The 18,471-nt window shown below is 34.8% G+C and overlaps 2 protein-coding genes across 2 annotated transcripts; both read right to left on the reverse strand.

The window, feature by feature from the left end:
• Positions 1-3,369: 3,369 nt before the first annotated feature.
• On the reverse strand, positions 3,370-8,814 carry LOC114711197 (beta-galactosidase-like). Its single transcript, XM_028895561.1, has 18 exons — positions 8,632-8,814; positions 8,443-8,538; positions 8,219-8,331; positions 7,371-7,437; positions 7,191-7,283; positions 6,786-6,929; positions 6,606-6,694; positions 6,316-6,421; positions 6,112-6,196; positions 5,794-5,912; positions 5,541-5,702; positions 5,125-5,300; positions 4,919-5,022; positions 4,721-4,830; positions 4,498-4,620; positions 3,872-3,982; positions 3,561-3,769; positions 3,370-3,478 (listed from the first exon to the last, which is right to left on the reverse strand). The coding sequence occupies exons 1-18, from the start codon at positions 8,794-8,796 to the stop codon at positions 3,370-3,372; spliced, it is 2,181 nt and encodes a 726-aa protein (XP_028751394.1). The 5' UTR covers positions 8,797-8,814.
• A 1,948-nt stretch (positions 8,815-10,762) lies between these two features.
• LOC114711196 (beta-galactosidase-like) lies at positions 10,763-16,461 on the reverse strand. The gene is given in 19 exon segments (XM_028895560.1): positions 10,763-11,154; positions 11,157-11,245; positions 11,323-11,528; positions 11,634-11,744; positions 12,001-12,123; positions 12,233-12,342; positions 12,427-12,530; positions 12,631-12,806; positions 13,079-13,240; positions 13,329-13,447; positions 13,531-13,618; positions 13,722-13,827; positions 14,357-14,445; positions 14,862-15,005; positions 15,204-15,296; positions 15,403-15,469; positions 15,597-15,709; positions 15,872-15,967; positions 16,068-16,461. Coding segments are annotated over 19 exon segments (2,238 nt in total). The 5' UTR covers positions 16,242-16,461; the 3' UTR covers positions 10,763-11,086.
• Between the last annotated feature and the right edge of the window lie 2,010 nt (positions 16,462-18,471).

Consider the following 18,471-nt stretch of genomic DNA (forward strand, 5'->3'; position numbering starts at 1 on the left):
CTGTCACCTAGTTTTTGTCTGATACATAAGCGAACAAACGAGAATTTACGTTCCCCTACCCCACTCAAAATTGTTTAATCCAACATGTTAATTGCTCAAACATGGCCTTTTTGCCTCTAATTATTGTTATTGTGGTATATGGCCAACCTCCAATAACAATGCTCTACGTAATAATTGCCCACAAAAATCTGTGATTTCTTTTGTTGAAACCAAGTTGACATCCCCAATAATCTTTGAATTTGAAAAACTGTTCACATCAATGAGATCGTAATCTTTCAAGTTCAGAATTTCAGATAATATAGTTTATGCCACACAAGCCTTGTCAAGCTTTTACGTTTTTTCTTTGCCCCTTTGATTTGGTGAAAGTTTCCTGGTAGGACCATTGAATTGACGACACGTGCAAATTGGACAGATTTTTGTTTTTTGTTTTTTTGACGTTGTTAGGAGCTGTCTGTTTGCTTGCTTAAGTTGGGGTTTATTTGTCCACGTAATTTGCTTCTCATTGAGCCAAAATAAAATGATGTTTGTTGTTTTTTTTCACTCACGTCACGTACTTATCAGAAATCCAAATGATTCATATGCACCATCTGAAATCAGAAAACATCAACACGAAATGAACTATGAAATGTGAATCACATCGTGGGTCTCTTCTCTCAATGAAATGGATGTTAAAGGCATAAATCTCTCTGGTTTTTCTCTTTATCTCTTTATTTTTTTCAAATCCATTGTCTACTGCTTTTCTGTTGTTATTTTTTTTTTTGGGAAAAAGGTGAAAAACTTGCATTTAGCTCAAAACCTATTTACATCTGATCACCCTATAACATAATCTAGCACGATTGGGATTTTCATGCTTGAAAATATGTTGTCATGTCATAAATCAGACTGTATCCATTTCATAATCAGCCCATTTCATCAAAATCCTCATTACTTTGGTTGAAAATTTGCATTAAAAAAAGATACGGTCTCTTTGTTTCAGGGTTATCATTGATTTTCTGTTTATTCAATTGGGTTTACTGTAATAGTTGTTTCTTAAGTATTATGATTCCTTTCACCTTCACCTTTGGACAAATATTTCTTTAACTTCATGTGTCCAACTTCTTTATCATAATGATCCTACTTTTCCTTTTCTACATATCTTATATTAAAAGTTTGATGATAGAAGATCAAGAGATGTATCTATATCTTCCTTTACTCCTATAAATCAAAAGAGAATAACTTTTTTTCAAAACTGAAAGAGCCAATAGGGACTAGTAGGAAGATGACAGATTTAAGTAAGTCATCACATTGGGGATAGGAAATTGGCTTTAGGAAAACCCTGGTAGAGATATTCATAAAGAAATAACAACTAGCATATTGCTTAAATCCTGAGAGGTGGAATCTAGAGATGTAGTAATAGTCTTAGACTCATAGATAGGCTGCTTTAATGTTTCCCAAATCCCTAAAATATTGGTTCATTACAGTAATTGTTTTTTGAGTGATGGAATTCTTTGGCACATATTTTTATGAACTTGCATTGATTCCTTGTAAATGGTAAAACTAACTTGCCAACGTTGATTTAATTGGTAAGAACTAAACTCATACCTTATAAAAGCATATGTTTTAATTTCACTATTGATTGAAGACCCCATTGCTTTAAAAAAAAAAAAATCTTTAAGTACTTTTATAATCATTCTTTCATTATGAAGGCTGCTTCTGCCTTAACTTTAGTGAATTTTTAAAGTTCAGCTTGCTCAAACTTTTTTTTTTCACAGAAAAAACTAACTTAGCTATCACAGGCCCACAATCGCTTTCACGGTGCTGGGAGCAGAGCAACCAAAGCACAATTGTTTTTTAGCTGGACATGTGCTTGATAGAGCTTGAGAAGGACAGTGTTGGAATCTCTTGTTTTGGAAGACATGGATCCAAACAATGTTAAGCTAATACTTTATATAATGGGGGAGAAATATGAAACAAAGTGGTTCTTTACTTTTGTTCTCTTTATGTTTTGTTGGGGAAGAGGTGGATGCTTTTGTGTGGTGTTTGAAGTTTATTGGAAGGCGAGGACTCTCTCTCTCTCTCTCTCGCTCAATTGTTAGATGCATTCAGCATTCTTTTTTCCTTTGAGGAGAAAAAAGGAGGTGAGATTTGAGCGTACTACCTCTGGTCCTTAATATAAAATCTAATGTGCAATTCAACTGCAAACTAAATCTTATATGAAGGATTGGAGATAGTAATTGATTCGCTACTCCTGGATTAACAGGAAGACCATTGGAATTTTTATCAGCCGAGGGTTCTTATATGATGTAAGATTAATCAGTAACTAAACAACAAAAAGTAGGTTTTTGGTGATTTTAGGGAGATTAAGTATAATTGTTCTTTTGGCTTTTGAGGAGAGAGGAAACTGAAACGCCAGTGGATTTTTAGGTGATGTTTGTTCGTATTAATTTTCAAATTCACCTTAATTTGAAAACATATACTACTGAACAAATCTTGGCTGTGTCAAACTAGCAAACTATACAAAAATTTTAGAGTTCCTATTTGTTATCTTTTTTTTCCTCTGAGCAAACCATATCTTGTTATCAAGTCAAGTATCATACTGGTTCAAATTAAAATTGGGCTATCAAATGAAAATTTATACGCGCTCAAGTGAAAATGTAGCTTTTGAGATTAAAGGTCACATCTTATGTTTCAATCATCAGCTTTAATTGAATCGGGTGGAAGTTTTTCTCCAATTTTTTGTGGGCAGTAATAACCCAAGTTTCTTTCCAAAATTATATTAGAGGAATTGAAATTTTTAAGACCTGAGCCTAATCCAGATTCCAATGTCATATTCATCAGTTATGACCTAGGGTTGTCTCAAATGCATGTGTTAATACTGCCCACAGTATAGATTATATGATGAATTAATGACTTTCTAATTTCTTCTTGATCCAGTTTATCTGCTATCCATTTTCCTTTCTAGTGCTACCTCCTTTATTCTTACTTGCTTCTTTCTTCCTGCTTGATAATTGAATCTGCTTCCACTTACTGTCTAAAGTGCTTGGAATTCAGAAATATACCTTGCTCAAGTATATCAACAAGCTTAGAACTCTGAACCAACTTCTTATCACAACATTCTTATTACATAAAATCAAACAAGAAAAAAAGAAGAAGATGAAATTGCTTTCTTGCAAAAATGTAATAATTTTAATCTCCCCCAGCATGTTCCACTATCACCATTCATACCAATGCACAAGGACTCAATCCTACAATTACTACAGGTTCCAAAACTGTATGAAGCAGTAAACAGTGGAATACTATATCTACTTTTTTTGACGATCTCTCTATAAACACAGTATAACGATAAATTCAACATATTCCATACTTGCATCATCTTCATTTTGTAATCTACTACCTTGTTTCTTTGGCTAGAGCGATATAGCCAATGTCACCTCCCATTTCTTCAAATACAACTAAGAGATTCCCAGTTGGCTTTAGCCATCCACGAGGGACATGAAACCTGAAAATTTACAGTGTTAATAGGAAATCATGTATAAATTATAGTGCCTTTTACTGTTGCAATAAAATTTTGTAGTTCTTACCATCTTTGTGAGGGTGATCCACAATAAAGTCGACATTTTGTATCAGTATAAGTTCCAGCATAATTGCACTTGTCAACACAATTACCCTTTGCTATATATGCTGGCCAGTGCCGTCCAATGTTCTGACCATTTATCCATATCTGACCTTTCCCCATGCTAAGCATATCCAAAGCCAATGGATCGGTACCTGCCGGTTCGTCAAAGGTAGTCTGGTAATACCAAGGCATAAAATTATTCAGAATAAGTGCGAATGTTAGGACCATATGTAATAGGTTGGATTTATAGAATTGGATTACAGAGATCATCCTTACCTTGTACCATGTCAAGGCTCTTTTATTGGCCAATTCTGGACCTTCTGCCCATTTAACAGAGGTACTACCGCTCTCAGTATAAATGGGTGAGATTTCACCTCTCAGGCCAATCTGATCAACAGAAGCAACGGCGAAATATAAAAGAACACATTGCTATGTAGATTGTTCAATGTGACCAACTATAACAGAATACCACCTCTGGTCCTAAAAATAGAAGTTAGGCAAGGGGTTCACTTTGTTCTTAGATATAAAACCTCAGTTTGCTTTGCCTTCCAAATTTATAATTTTTTGAACAAAGTATTCTTATTGATTGTACTTATTAAGGAGGCTCCCGATTAAGGGGAATTTCCAATGTACATAATTAAATAGGGAAGTTTAGGAAAACTAAGACTCTTGTTACAAATAATTAATTTAACTAATCTTTTTAATATCTCTAAATTAGTTATTTAGCTTAAATGTTAAGGACTAGAGGTAGTGTTCAGTTTGCTTTAATGCTTCCAAAGTGTTTATGTTACTATATCAATGCTCCTCCATTAGTATGTCTCTATTTATCTTTGTAGTTTACGCCAATCTCTGTCACAATTTTTCATTGCTGCTCCAGAACGAATATAACATAGGTAACAAACCTTGTAATACCATTCTTGTTTTGACAAATCTCTTGTCCCTTCACTTAGACCACTCAGCGTGACTGGACCTAACAACCCAACATTCCAGGTCTCGAAGTGCACAGAATGAAAAACACCGATATTCTGGTTTTTTAATGAATGAAAAAGGAGTTAAAAATCCATTTATCTGCATGCTAAAACTGGTATTAAGAACAAATAAATATCAAAAATTGAGAGAACTAACCGGTAGGCCCACAGAAACACTAAGCAAAGCAACTTTGTTACTGCCAACATTCAGCTTTACCTCCTGACTAAATGTAAATTTAGAGTTTCCTAAACTCCCATACGCAGTTCCTAAATTGATAGATGTATGTATATATAAGGAAATATGGACTTCGGTGTAGCAACATAGAAAGCAGAAAACAATATTATCTTTATTTACCTGAATATTGACCATTAATGAAAACATGCAAAGCATGGCCTGCTGACATTACAGTGAGATTGGCAGATTGTCCATTCTTCAGATCATTACCTCCGATAGTGATACTGAAATTGTAATGTAAATATCATTTAGATGGAGATGAGGCTAATGAAAATTATCAAGAAGATGAAATTTTACCATGAAATTATGTGTTGAGATATACTTACTCTGTCATATACCACAAGTAATCTGTAGAATCCCACGTGGTATTAACCTGCTCAACAAGTTCATTCTTTGAAAACGTCTCGCCTGCACCGGGAGACCCGGGTAGTTCGCTGTATGACTGCCATGAAAATGCTTTAATTACAGGTGTAAACGTCATATCAGTGCTTGGTGCACTAACCTGTATGAAATCACAATCAGGGAAGGTCAGTGCAATAAAGAGAATTTCATATCAAAACACTATCTGTATAATACCATCTGTCATTAAAAAATAAGTCAAGACTCAAAAGAAGGTAAATTCTTGTTACTGAAAGAAATAAATGTGACCCTTAGTTGCACAGATAATTTCACCAAACATGCCATTATAGATCATGTCCATGCATGTTTAAAATATTCTAAGTTGCCAGCCATCCTATCTCACCTTTGCAGTATTGAAAGCGACGGTTTTGCAATCAGGCAGAATGCTAACAGACCAGGGTGGCAGGTCATATTGGGCATTGCCAAATGTCACCTTTCCCCATGTTTGGGGATCATAATTTCCGAGGAAAGCAGCACAACTAGAGTTTGCCTTGAACACACGAACCTAAGATAGTAATCAAAAGGAGAACCAAATGAATTCCAAAACACAAGGCACTTTCCCTGTTTTTCTTCAGGAACGGATTTAAGAACCGTACCTCCAGGTATTTTCCAAACCAAGTCTCTTCGGGATCTACAGACAATAAAGCTGATTCACATTGCTTTATTGCTTGATGCAAATCCTTCATATGCCCCCATTTAGGTTGGTTTAGAAGTCCTGGTAAGTTTAACAAGCTTCAGATTAATGTGACAACAAATCTCTACTTCACCTGTGTAAAATTCAATGGAATATCTGCAAATTGCCTAGTGTGTGTGTGTGTGTGTATTGCATCTCCCCTAGTGCCAAGGATTTCTTGTAAAGAGTTTAAAGTATATCATCAACCAAAACTTAAACAATTTTAACTTCATGTGCGTACCAAATTCATCAACAAAAGCATCATAGTCATAGCTTGTTGTAACGAAGAGGCCAGACGTCCGGCCAAAGTTAGTTCCTCCATGGAACTGGGCACAAAAATGAGATATTAGGCCTAAACAAGAGTTTTCCACAACATGAATAGGAGAATTAAAAATAACACAATGAAAATCATTAAAAAGGACCCCAAAAAAAAAACAAAAACTACCATATAGTAATTAACAACTGAGCCTCCATTTTGTATGAATCTGGCAACTGCATATGCCATGTCTTCTGCTGGTCTTTTAGGGACTCCAGCTCCATACTCAGTGAGCCTATGGGACAAGAAATCCACACTAAACAAGGATCCGGATAAAATGTATGTATTATAAATTAATTGACAAATGAAGATAGGATAGTGCCTGATGATACAAGAAGAGATAAGGGTATGATCATAAACATGAGAACCAGACAAAAATACAAAAAGATAAGGAGTTAAAAAGAACTATATAGGCATACCAGGCACTCCAATTCTCAGTCCAGATTTTGGGTTTGTACACTTGGTTGGGAGTGAAGCCCTCACAGTAGTAGCCATTGCAAGTATTAATCTAGGGCCAGTTAAGAAAATTAAAGGTCAGAAAGAGATGAGGATTGCAATAAATTTGGAGGAAAAAGAGGAAGATAGTGTTAGATACGTACAATGGGATCAGGAGGGTCGTCGTGCTTGCACATCACCCAGGGCACACCAATGTCAAGTCCCACAGCCATTTTAGCAGCCCAATTGGCGTAAGCTTTGCCAGGTGCCCCAAGTTCCCATTCCACTGGTCCGTACTCGTTCTCTATCTGTCGTTTTCATTGAACAAAGATCTCTATTCTCTTATGCCATGCTTAGTTGATGATGATAATGACCACAGCAGATAAAGAAATTCACTTGTTTGTTATGTTTGGTTTTAAAGAGTTCATTTTGCCATAATCAGCATTCCATTCCATTCCACATGCAATGCAATGGAATTCTCTCTACAATCCTTATAGTAAATTTGGAGCATATATATGAGATAAAACTAGTGAAATGTGGAATTTTAAAAACATGGTGGTTGTAATTACCTGAGCCAAAATGATAGGTCCTCCCTGAGGTTCAAACAATTTCTCAGTCTTCATCATGTTGACAATATACTCTGTAAAATTTTGCATTGCCGCCTTCATCACCACATGCAAATTCACCCTTTTTAGATGTTTATTTGTTCTTAATTTCACATTAATTAAAGAAAATTAAATTAAGCTAACCTTAAATGGCTCATTGTCTGTTCTGAAAGAAATTCCCGGAACATATTTCAACCAAACAGGAAATCCCCTGAATATTCATCCAAACACAGTATTATCATCTTTTTTTTTAACACTCATGGTATTATCTATCATCTTTGAAACTTTGGTTTGTGTACAATACATATTTATCAATATCAACATTCAATATAAAGCATAATTTTTTACTACATTAAAAAAGTGTGGATTATAGATCTTTATCTAAATTTCAACTCACGTTTATTATTTGAGCTAATCTTACATAGCTGATATGAAATACAATCTCATTTTCATTCCAAAAATTTTGATCTGTCATCACCTTAACTAAGATGCAGGGGTTGATGATGGTTTCTTAAATTTTATTGGAAGAATTTTTAATAATGAATTTTTATTCTGTCGCTAATCATAAGTATTGATGATAGAAATAAGGGCAGGTGGGTGTGTGGGCCTCGTTCATACAGGGGAACAGGATTTTAAATTGTGTTTAAAAAAAATTAAAAAAAAAAAGTGGTGATCCTCGTTGACTGGATGTGGTCACTTTTTTGCTAAACATTACATATTTAGTGATGAATTTATCCATCATTAATTTCAATTTTTATACGAGTGCTTGTCCTTTCCATTAGTGAATGTTAGATACAGCTTCATACACATATACATAAGCACACATAGATATATATATATATATATATATATATCCATCTAAATATTTTATATGTATGTGTGTGTACTGAAATTTATTAAAAAAAAAAAAAGAATCATACCATATTTAAAAGCCATAAATCGTCCAATTACTTCATACAATAAATAGAGAGAGAACGTTTAAGAATGAATACCCGAAATTCCATTCCGCACAAACGAAGGGACCAATGCGGAGTATAACGTAAAGGCCGGCCTCATGCACCAACTTCAGGAACTTAACCAAGTCGAACCTGTCCTCAAAATAATACTGCAAATTCAATACCATACAACACAACATTAATTCTATCGAAATTCCTTGTTTTTTCTCCCCCTTGATCTTTTGATGAAGACAAATACAATAATTAACAAATAACAATACTTTTCCAGGAAGAGGTTCGTGTCCATTCCAAAACACATAGGTTTCAACAGCATCCAGGCCTCCCTCTTTGGCTTTCTGTATCAACCCTGGCCACATCTGCAGAATTTCAACCATTTCCTTTCAATTATATAAAAACCATAACAAAATCCAATTCATATATATGTGCACACACACACACACACTGCTTACATCAGGGGTGCTTCTGGGGTAGTGAATGGCCCCAGAGAAGAGAATCCTTCTCTGGCCATTGATGAGCAGAGATTTGTGGTCATAGGTGACAGTGGCTGACACAGAAAAAACCCAGAAAAACAACACTATCACACACACCAACTCTATCCTTAACAAATTCCTCATTCTTATTGTTTCTTTACTCAGCTTTCTTATATATATATATATATATATATAGAGAGAGAGAGAGAGAGAGAGAGAGCTAAATATGGTTATGCAGATGCAGAAACATTTTGAAGAGTGTAAGCAACAAGTACGTACAACTCAATATGATTTGCTTTGTGAGAAACAGCAAGTTTTACTTTAAGACATATTCACTGATAAACCTTGTTTTACGCGAGAAATTCATGCGTCCGTTAGACTCGTGTTTTTTTTTTTTTTTACATTCAAATTAATTAATTTATGTTTTACATGAATATACACATCTATTACTTGGATATAAAAATATACAAAAGAAAATACTGCATTGAAAATATGACGACCACGAGCTCTTAAACATGATGCTAGGATCTCCTATTAGAATCATTTTTAGTGACTAAATTGTTATATTTGCTTTCTGTGTTATTTATTACGTGTTAAGAGTGCAATCTATCATATGTTATGCTAAATGTTGATATGACTGTGTTATATTTGTCGACTATGTATTTGATGTTTTATAGCACTCGACATAAAAGATATTACTTCCAGTCTTAATTATAAGAGTTAGTTGACTAATTTGAGAAGATTAAAAAAAAAAAGTTAGTTATTTGTAATAAATAAGTGTTGTCTTTTCTAAAATATCATTGCTAATCAAGTGTATTGGCTAGAACTACCATTATTAAAAGAAATACATTAGGAAAAAATATATAAATATGAGAAACAAAGTGGATTAGGATCTTATATTTAGGATCAAAATAAAAGTCAAACAAGATCTTATATTAAAGACCGGAGGTAGTATAAAACTTATTGTAAATATATACTGTTCACAAATTGTCTATATCATACACGAAAATGTCAAACATCGAGATTAATTTCATTGATTGTATTGGAACATATACATGAGATTTGGATATGACCCAATGAATCTTATTTTATTTTTATTTTTGGCCAATAATATTTTTATAAGTGGGTAGTTATGATATTGATATTATTTTATATCCTCCATAATTATTTAAGAAAAAAACTGTACAGGTCTACAAGGGAGCTACGTACTTGTGCCCATCCCTTTGGTTATAAAATGGGACGTGCACACTAGCTAGCAAGTGGCAAGTTATATTAGTTATTCTGTTGTATTTTCATATTCTAATTAAATAATAAAATATCTTATGTATGTGGCCTTCAATCTGTTTAATTGAGTCTAGATCTAAAATAATTAATTAATTGTTTAATCAACTAATAACCTTTGATGGTTATAGTTATTAAAGAGCGTGTTAGTAGGCATAACACTTTTCTGAACATATTCTACTCACGCTCCCGAGGACTCTTTAGCTAGTGATGACTATCCTCCCATCAATACAATTTCTTTCTTCCAACAATGCTCTGTGATTTCAATTTTCTGTTACTCAAATTTCCCGTTAACTAAAGAATAAAATATCTTACGGTAAGGATTAAGGAATATGATAGACCCCAAAGCAAGGTTTAGAAAAATTGATGCACATTCGAGAAAATGATCAAGGAAATGTTGATGTAATGAATGGGCTTAATAATGATATGGGCTGGGACTGAGGCTTACACTAATGGGCCAAAAAATGTGATAACTGAGCTTAGGAAAGGTAGGGCAATACAATACAATGGAGGAAGAAGGTTCCCGTGAAGTGGAGGCAATGAAAAATCATGTGAAGATTTTTCTCTGATTTCTCTGCTCTGCCCTGGGACTTCTCTTCTGTTTTCCTCTGCTAATTCTCATCTCTCCCAGGGAATCTATTTCTTCATCCCTCAAAGTTTATCTTCATCTTCCTTTATCTTTCTTCTCCTGTGTGTCTAGAGTGATCCATGCTTCTCAGCAAAGCTTATATATGATGAGAGCTTTAGTTACGACTTTTCATTAAATAATACACGTGATTCCAGTTGCTCGTTGTGATCATAACAATGTAGTAATAGGATAATATCAAACTTAGAAAATGGTATCGAAAACTTGGAAGCAACTATTTATTACTTTGAACATTCTTATTACATACAATCATGCCAGGAAGAAAAACAAAGAAACAGACTGCTTTTCCTTGTGGAATGGAGACGTCTTTGGCTCCTTATGCACGTCCAGCTATCTCCTTTCACAGCAATGTGTGTGAGGACTCAATTCTACAATCACTACAAGCCCCACAATATGTGGAACAGTATATAGTAGAACAGCATGCCTATCACTATGTACACACCCTTTTTCACAGATTTCTTTTTTCGATCAACTAACAGAAGAAAACATAGTAGTATAACGATGAACTCAACAAACTCTATAGTTGCACAGTTGCACCACCTTCATCTTGTAATCTAGCGCCTTGTTTCTTTCATTAAAGCAATCCAGGTTGTGTCACCTCCCAGTTCTTCAAACACAACCAAAGAATTCCCACTTGGCTTCAGCCATGAGCGAGGAACATGATACCTGAAAATTTATGACATCATTTAATAGCAGAACACATAAATACACCTACATTTTGTGATGTGAGTCGTAGTTCTTACCATCTCTGGGAGGACGTTCCACAATATTTTCGGCATTTTTTATCAGTATAAGTTCCAGCATAATTGCAAGTGCCACAATTGCCCTTTCCGATATATGCAGGCCAGTGTCGTCCAATACTCTGACCATTGATCCAGATTTCACCCTTTCCCATGCTACCCATATCCAAAGCCAAGGGATCATTGCCAGGTGGAGCATTGAAGGTTGTCTGATAATACACCAGAGCATAGAATGACTCAGAATGCATGCAGATGCAGGTGATGATCTATAACAGACAGAATTTATAATATCGGATAACACAAACCATTCTTACCTTGTACCATGTCAAGGGTTGTTTATAGGCCAATAGTGATCCTTGTACCCATCTAGCAGAGTTACTACCACCTTCAGTATGAAGTCTTAAGGATTCACCTTTCAGGCCAACCTACTCAACAACAGAGAAATGAGTGATTGATTATCTATAGCGACTTCCTTTTGACCCAGCAAATGGCAGAAAAATATACTAAAATGAGAAATAACTAATGAAACATACAGATCAATTTGGTTTCAAGCATCTAAAATAGTGAAGTCACCTTTGCTCCTTATTAGGTCTACATCTATTTAACTTAATAATTTGCACCAACCATTATCACGAAATTTTCTGTTGTTGATGCAGAACAAATATAATATAGATAACAAACCTTGTACGACCATTTTTGTCTTGACAAGTCTCGTGTCCCCCTACCTAGACCACTCAGCGTGACAGGGCCTAACACCCCAACATTCCAGCTCTCAAAGTGCACCGAGTGGAAAACACCAACATTCTGGGATTATTGAATATCGAAGGAGTTAGAAGAAGAAGAAGAGTCATTTATCTGCATATTAAAGCTGTTGCAAAGAACACATGAATATCAGGAAAGTGAAAGAACTAACCGCAAGACCAACGGAAACACTGAGTATAGAAATTTTGTTGTTGCCAACTCTTAGCTTTACACCCTGACTAAATGTTAGTTTAGGACTCTCCAGACTCCCATAAGCAGTTCCTGCATTAATACAATTGATAGATAAGCAAGATGGACCTTGTCGAAACAAAGCACTAAGCAGTAAAGCAATATCTTTTTATTTACCTGAATATTGACCATTAACAAAAACATGCAAAGCATGGCCTGCTGACATTACAGTGAGAACGGGAGACTGTCCACTCTTTAGATCATTAGCTCCAACATTAACACTGAATGAGTAAAATATTTATCAATTACTGGGGGGACACTAATAGAAAGTACCAAAAAGATGAAAGTTTTCTAAGAAATGATCTGTTGAGATATACTTACTCGGTCATATACCACAAATAATCAGTAGTATCCCGGGTGACATTAACCTGTTCCAAGAGCCCATTTGCTGTCATTGAATCATCTACACCAGCAGCTGCAGGTTGTTCATTGAATGACTGCCATTTGAATGACTTAATCACAGGTGTAAAGAACATCTCATCCCTCGGCGCATTAACCTGCATGAATTGGCAGCTATGAATAATCACACTTGAAAGAGAAAAAACATGCAATGCAGCAAAGACAGGATTTCTTATCAAAATGCCATCTGTATAATAGTTTCTGTCATTCAAGAACAGCTCAAGCCTCAAGGTGGAACATTCTGTTATGGTAAGAAATATTCTGATATTTAGTCTTGCACAGAACCACAGATAATTTCAAAAAACAAACAACTATAGAATACATACATGCATGTTCAAGGCATTTAACTTCGCCAGCATCTGTGACTTACCTTTGCAGTGTTATAAACTACAGTTTTGCAGTCAGGTAGAATGCTGATAGACCAAGGTGGTAAGTCATATAGCCCATTTCCAAATTTCACTTTTGCCCCGGAATTGGCATCATAATTTGCAAGGAATGCAGCACAAGACGATCTTGTCCTGAACACGTGGGCCTAAGATAATAATAAGGAGAAAGAATGAGTTTTTGAAACACAGAACACCTCTGCTTGTCCTCTTCAGCAACAAGTTTAAGGACTATACCTCTTGGTTTCTTCCGAACTTTGTCACAGCGGGATCCACAGACACTAGAGCTGGTTCACACTGCTTGATTGCCTTGTGCAAATCTCTAAGATGCCCCCACTTTGGTTGGTTTAAACTTCCTGGTATCAAGTTTCAGTTAAACTGTGAGAATGTATCTCTGCTCTACTTGTGTAATGCTTCAATTTTAACTTTAAGTTCATACCAAATTCATCAATAGGAGCATCATAGTCATAACTTGTAGCAACGAAGAGACCACTTGAGGTTCGGCCAAAGTTAGTTCCTCCATGATACTGGACCCAAATAGTAGATATTAGACTTCAAAGTTTCTACAATATGAACTGTGGGAAATAGATATTCACAAATGATAGCGATCAAAGGACCTAAAAAACATACCATATAGTAGTTAACAAATGAGCCTCCATTTTGTATGAATCTAGCAACCGAAAACGCAATGTCTTCTGCTGGTCTACGAGGGACTGCAGCACCATACTCAGTATACCTACACAACAGGAAATTCTTAGGAGCCATATAAAAGGTATCAACTCTTTGCACATTAAAATTACGTGGCTTTTCTTCGTTTTGCAAAGACAGAGAAAATAATTGATTAGGAAGTGGAGGCAGGAGAGCATGTCCTGATACCCACTCAAGATAAGGATACTATTGTAACACCACTTAAGATAAGGATACTACTATAACACAAAGGACGATTTTCGAAATTAGAACCAACCACAAAAAACACCCCAAAAAAAAAAAAAAAAACGAAACAAAACTGAAGGGAGTCATGTCCTGATACCCACTTAAGATAAGGATACTATTATAACACCACCTAAGATAAGGATACTACTACAACACAAAAGACGATTTTCGAAATTAGAACCAACCACAAAAAGTACCCAAAAAAAAAAAACCGAAACAAAACTGAAGGGAGTCAAAAAGCAAACAAGGAGTGGATTCCCAGATTGACAGCTTACTCTTATGACTTAGAGGAAATGCAAAACTTAACAAGCTAAGATAATCATATAACTTACCAGCCCGTCCAATTCTCTGTCCACATTTTCGGCTTGTACCTCTTGTTGGGAGTGAAATTCTCACAGTAATATCCATTGCAAGCGTTAATCTATCGCCAATCGCAAAAGCAAATATCAGGGAGAGAAAGATTTATGAGAGGCTTAGATTAAAGATACAAGTTCTTCTCCCAAAAATCGGTGAGTTGATACCGAATCCTCGAACTTTCCCAGAAAAATTTGACAGAAACGACGAAGTACACTAATCGCTAATCATAAAATGGAAGAACAAAGCTCGAAGCCGGCGAGGGGCGGAGAAGATAGAATCTCCCAGTTGAAAGCAAAAGGAATAAATAAATTTTAATAACCAAAGAACCAATAATGGGTCAAACAGTTGAAGCAACAAAACCCACCCAAGCAAACCGACCAAGTGAAAAGCCCATCAAAAATTATGGGTCGCAAATGAAAACGACCGGAAAAAAATGAGGATTATGATGACAACGAGAAGAGAAAAAGATTGGTTGCTTACAATGGGATCAGGAGCGTCGTCCTGCTTGCACATGACCCATGGAACACCAGTTTTTTGACCTACAGCCATTTGGGCAGCCCAAGCAGTGTAAGCTTTTCCAGGAGCTCCAATTTCCCATTCCACCGGTCCGTACTCGTTCTCAATCTGTCAAATTCAATTCGGAACATTTACGGCTTTAGTATTAAAAAGAATTGCTTCAAAAAGTTGAAGGAAAAATCTGGTTTGGAGATTAATGTAAATCAGTAAATGACTGACAACCTAACTTTCTAGAAATTAAAAGTCGGGGAAGAAGAGACAAAAACTCTAACGAACGTGATTAATATTTAAATCGATTTATTGTACCTGCGACAATATTATTGGGCCTCCCTGAGTTTGAAACAATCGCTCTGCCTTCATCATACTGACAATTTTCTGAGTAAATTTTTGCATTGCCGCCTTCGATGCAACAAAAGTTGACTCTTTCTTAGATGATTGATCGAAGTTTGAAAATTAATTAAAAAAATCGATCGGAGTAAAAAATTAATTTCCCAAAGAATCCCACCTTGAAAGGTCCATTATCTGTTCTAAAAGAAATGCCAGGAACGTATTTCAGCCAGACCGGAAATCCCCTGAATTTTCAAACATAGTAAGGAAACAGAGCATGTGAGCTTTCCAAGTAGTCGCTAAGTTTTATTCATTTTCTTTTCGATGATGAAAGCATAAAAATAGATCTCTTGATTAAAAAAGAATTAATACCCCAAGTTCCATTCAGCGCAGACGTAGGGACCAATGCGGAGATGAACGTAAAGACCAGCATGCTGCACCAGTTTGATGAACTTAACCAAGTCGAACCTGTCCTCGAAATAATACTGAAAATTCAAAACATGCAAATATTAAAATCTGAGTGATCATGTTTTATTTCTTTTCTTTTCTTTTTTTTTTCTTTTGGCCCTGTGGTGTTTTGATTATTAGTTTAAAGAAAAACCAGAGAGGAAGAAGACAAGAAAAATCGAGGAAAGCACTGGTAATACTTTTCCAGGAGAAGGCTCGTGTCCGTTCCAGAAGACATAAGTTTGAATAACATCCAAGCCTCCGTCTTTGGCTTTCTGAATCAATCCGGGCCACATCTGCAGATTCAATAAAAAACATAATGCTTTGAGAAAACCTGAAGAAAACAAGAAGAAGACGAGAAATTTGAAGAAGCATATCGGAATAAGTGATAATTACATCTGGGGTGCTTCTGGGGTAGTGAATGGAACCAGAGATCAGAATTCTTCTCTGGCCATTAATAGTAATAGCTTTGTGGTCATAACCCACAGAGGCTGACACAGCAAGAACACACAAAAACACCAATATCACAGACAACTCTGTTCTCAGCAAATTCCCCATTAGGAACCTCATATGGTTCAGAAAGCACAGGACTTTTTTCCCCAGTCTTTTGTTTTCACTCAGCTTTGCACATTTAAGACTTAAAGGAGACGAAAAGAATGAAGAGACCAGAGAGAAACAAGTAGAGCAGAGACTTTTTGGATCCTTTTGGATTGAAGCAAAAAGAAGGAGATAGAATATAGGGTGCTCGGTGTGTGGCCTATATGGGGATGGGTGGAGTTTGAGCTAAATGGTAATGCAGAATGTGAGAAGCCTGCGAGTGCTTTATAAACATTTTCAAGGGAGGTAGGAGGGTGGTGGGGCCTACTCCTCGCTGCTTTTTGTGGGACTCTTCAAGAGGGGGAGGAGGAAGAAGAGGAAGATGAGGCTTTACCAATTAATGGGACCTCGTGTACTTCTTTTCTGTGAAGTGTGCATTCAAGGCATATGTTTTGTTGGGTTGTTTTCGCCGCTAGCCATCTGTTCCCTGTTCACATTCAACATTCCTCATAACCCGTGAACGTTGAGAGGAAAAAATAGGAGTAAATTACAGTTGATTCCCCAAACTATGATTTAATCACAAAATTCTAATATTTTGAAGCCGACTAAAATTATATTTTAAGATGCTTTCTCCGCTCCTCAACATAAAAACTAAATAATTAATTTTTAGGTATTACAAAATTAATTAAATTATTTATTTGTTAAAAAGGTTCGATGGTTTTTAATTATTTTTATTAGATACGACTTTTTTAATAAAAAAAATTTAATATGTATAATTAAGAGAAAGAGTTGAGAAAAATTATTAATTTAGAAAACAAAGTGAATTGAGTTTTATATTTAAAATAAAAATAAATTCATACTATCTTTATATTCAGAATATAATGGAGTATTTAAAAAACATTTTTATTAAAAAACTAAATTTTCTTGTTATTTTTTTCAAATTTTAAAAGTAATAATTGCTTCGTATTTTATAATATATATAATTAACATTGAAGGGGAAAAAATTAAAGTATCATTAATATCCTCATATGTTAACACTAGTTTCTCCTTTATTCTATTTCTAATATGATTTTCTTATCAATCCATGTTCATGTATTTCTTAGCATTCAGTGTAAGTGCCGTGTCAGATCCTTTTTTTTTACCTTCCATGTTAAACAAATAAGAAAGAAACTAATTATATATAATGTTATTATTTTGTTCATTTTATTATCCCTCTCCATAGATAAGAGGGAAACTATAATAAAATCCACATTACTTATCCTTAAATACAATACTCTGAGTTATAAAAAAATAATTACATCGTATCATTTATCAATCAATCATCAAATAAACATAAATAAAATCTTGCAAATTAAATTACATGTTTCTACATTAATGAACTACTACTATTAAGCTGTTTTGAGGCCCCGCTAATATTGTTTCTTATAGCTTTTTTTATTTATTCATAATAACTATTAACCATGATTAATTGTATAAATACTTGTTTGGATTCTTCTAAATCTTGATTCTTCAACTTGATCACATGCTCGTCCCCCCCAAAAAAAGGAAAAACCTTGGTCACATGATTGTTGAAGAGTTTGGAACCAGTTTGTAAATTAGACTTGACTTATGTGCTTTAAAAAAAATTAAAAAAGAAAAAAGATCGTGCAACTTATGAAATACTGTATGATTTGTATTATTCGTGATTTTTTTTGTTAAAAAATATATTTATGATCTATATTATCGTTATTACATTTGACATATTATCTGTCTTCGTTTGACGGACAACTAATGATCCTCCTTTCAGCTAAGCAAATGCGGAAGAGGTGGCGTAAAATAAAATAATTGTATTTGTGAAAATGCAAATAACAAGAGATATTAAAAATTAAACAACAGATAATATTTTATGGATTTTTATTTTTCTTGATTTTTTTTTTGTGAATTGCTGACAAAAAGAAAGAATTATTTTTGTGAATTTGTCTGGTGGTTAGATTTTTTTGGATTAGTTCGTTTTAAAAAAAGTCGAGTTGCCACATGTGTCCTACGTATACTTTTGACTCTTTGGTCCGTCACCTATCTGCTCAATATTTGCTGGAAAATCATTCTTCATACTACCCAATTACAAGATGCCACCTGTCCAAAACAATATATTAATTGAAACATATTTCCTTCCTTTTCCACGAAATCCGAAAAGTTAGCTATCAGTCCAGTTCTTTATAAGTTACTTGCAATATTTTTTTCACTTGTTGAAAAATAGATTAAATTGATAGTAGTAATTTTTTTA

Source organism: Neltuma alba, unplaced genomic scaffold (assembly GCF_004799145.2).
Source record: "Neltuma alba isolate B1F8T4 unplaced genomic scaffold, ASM479914v2 tig00011283_pilon, whole genome shotgun sequence".
NCBI classification, from domain to species: domain Eukaryota; kingdom Viridiplantae; phylum Streptophyta; class Magnoliopsida; order Fabales; family Fabaceae; genus Neltuma; species Neltuma alba.

Bases quoted from the DNA above. Each gene is read 5' to 3' on its own strand.
- LOC114711197 (XM_028895561.1), bottom strand. From the start codon at position 8,796: ATGAGGAATTTGTTAAGGATAGAGTTGGTGTGTGTGATAGTGTTGTTT. The intron at 4,621-4,720 runs GTTAGTTCTCTC...TTAAAAAACCAG, and splicing joins GTGTTTCTGTGGGCCTACCG to AATATCGGTGTTTTTCATTC. The intron at 3,983-4,497 runs GTTTGTTACCTA...TCTGTTGATCAG, and splicing joins AACAAGAATGGTATTACAAG to ATTGGCCTGAGAGGTGAAAT.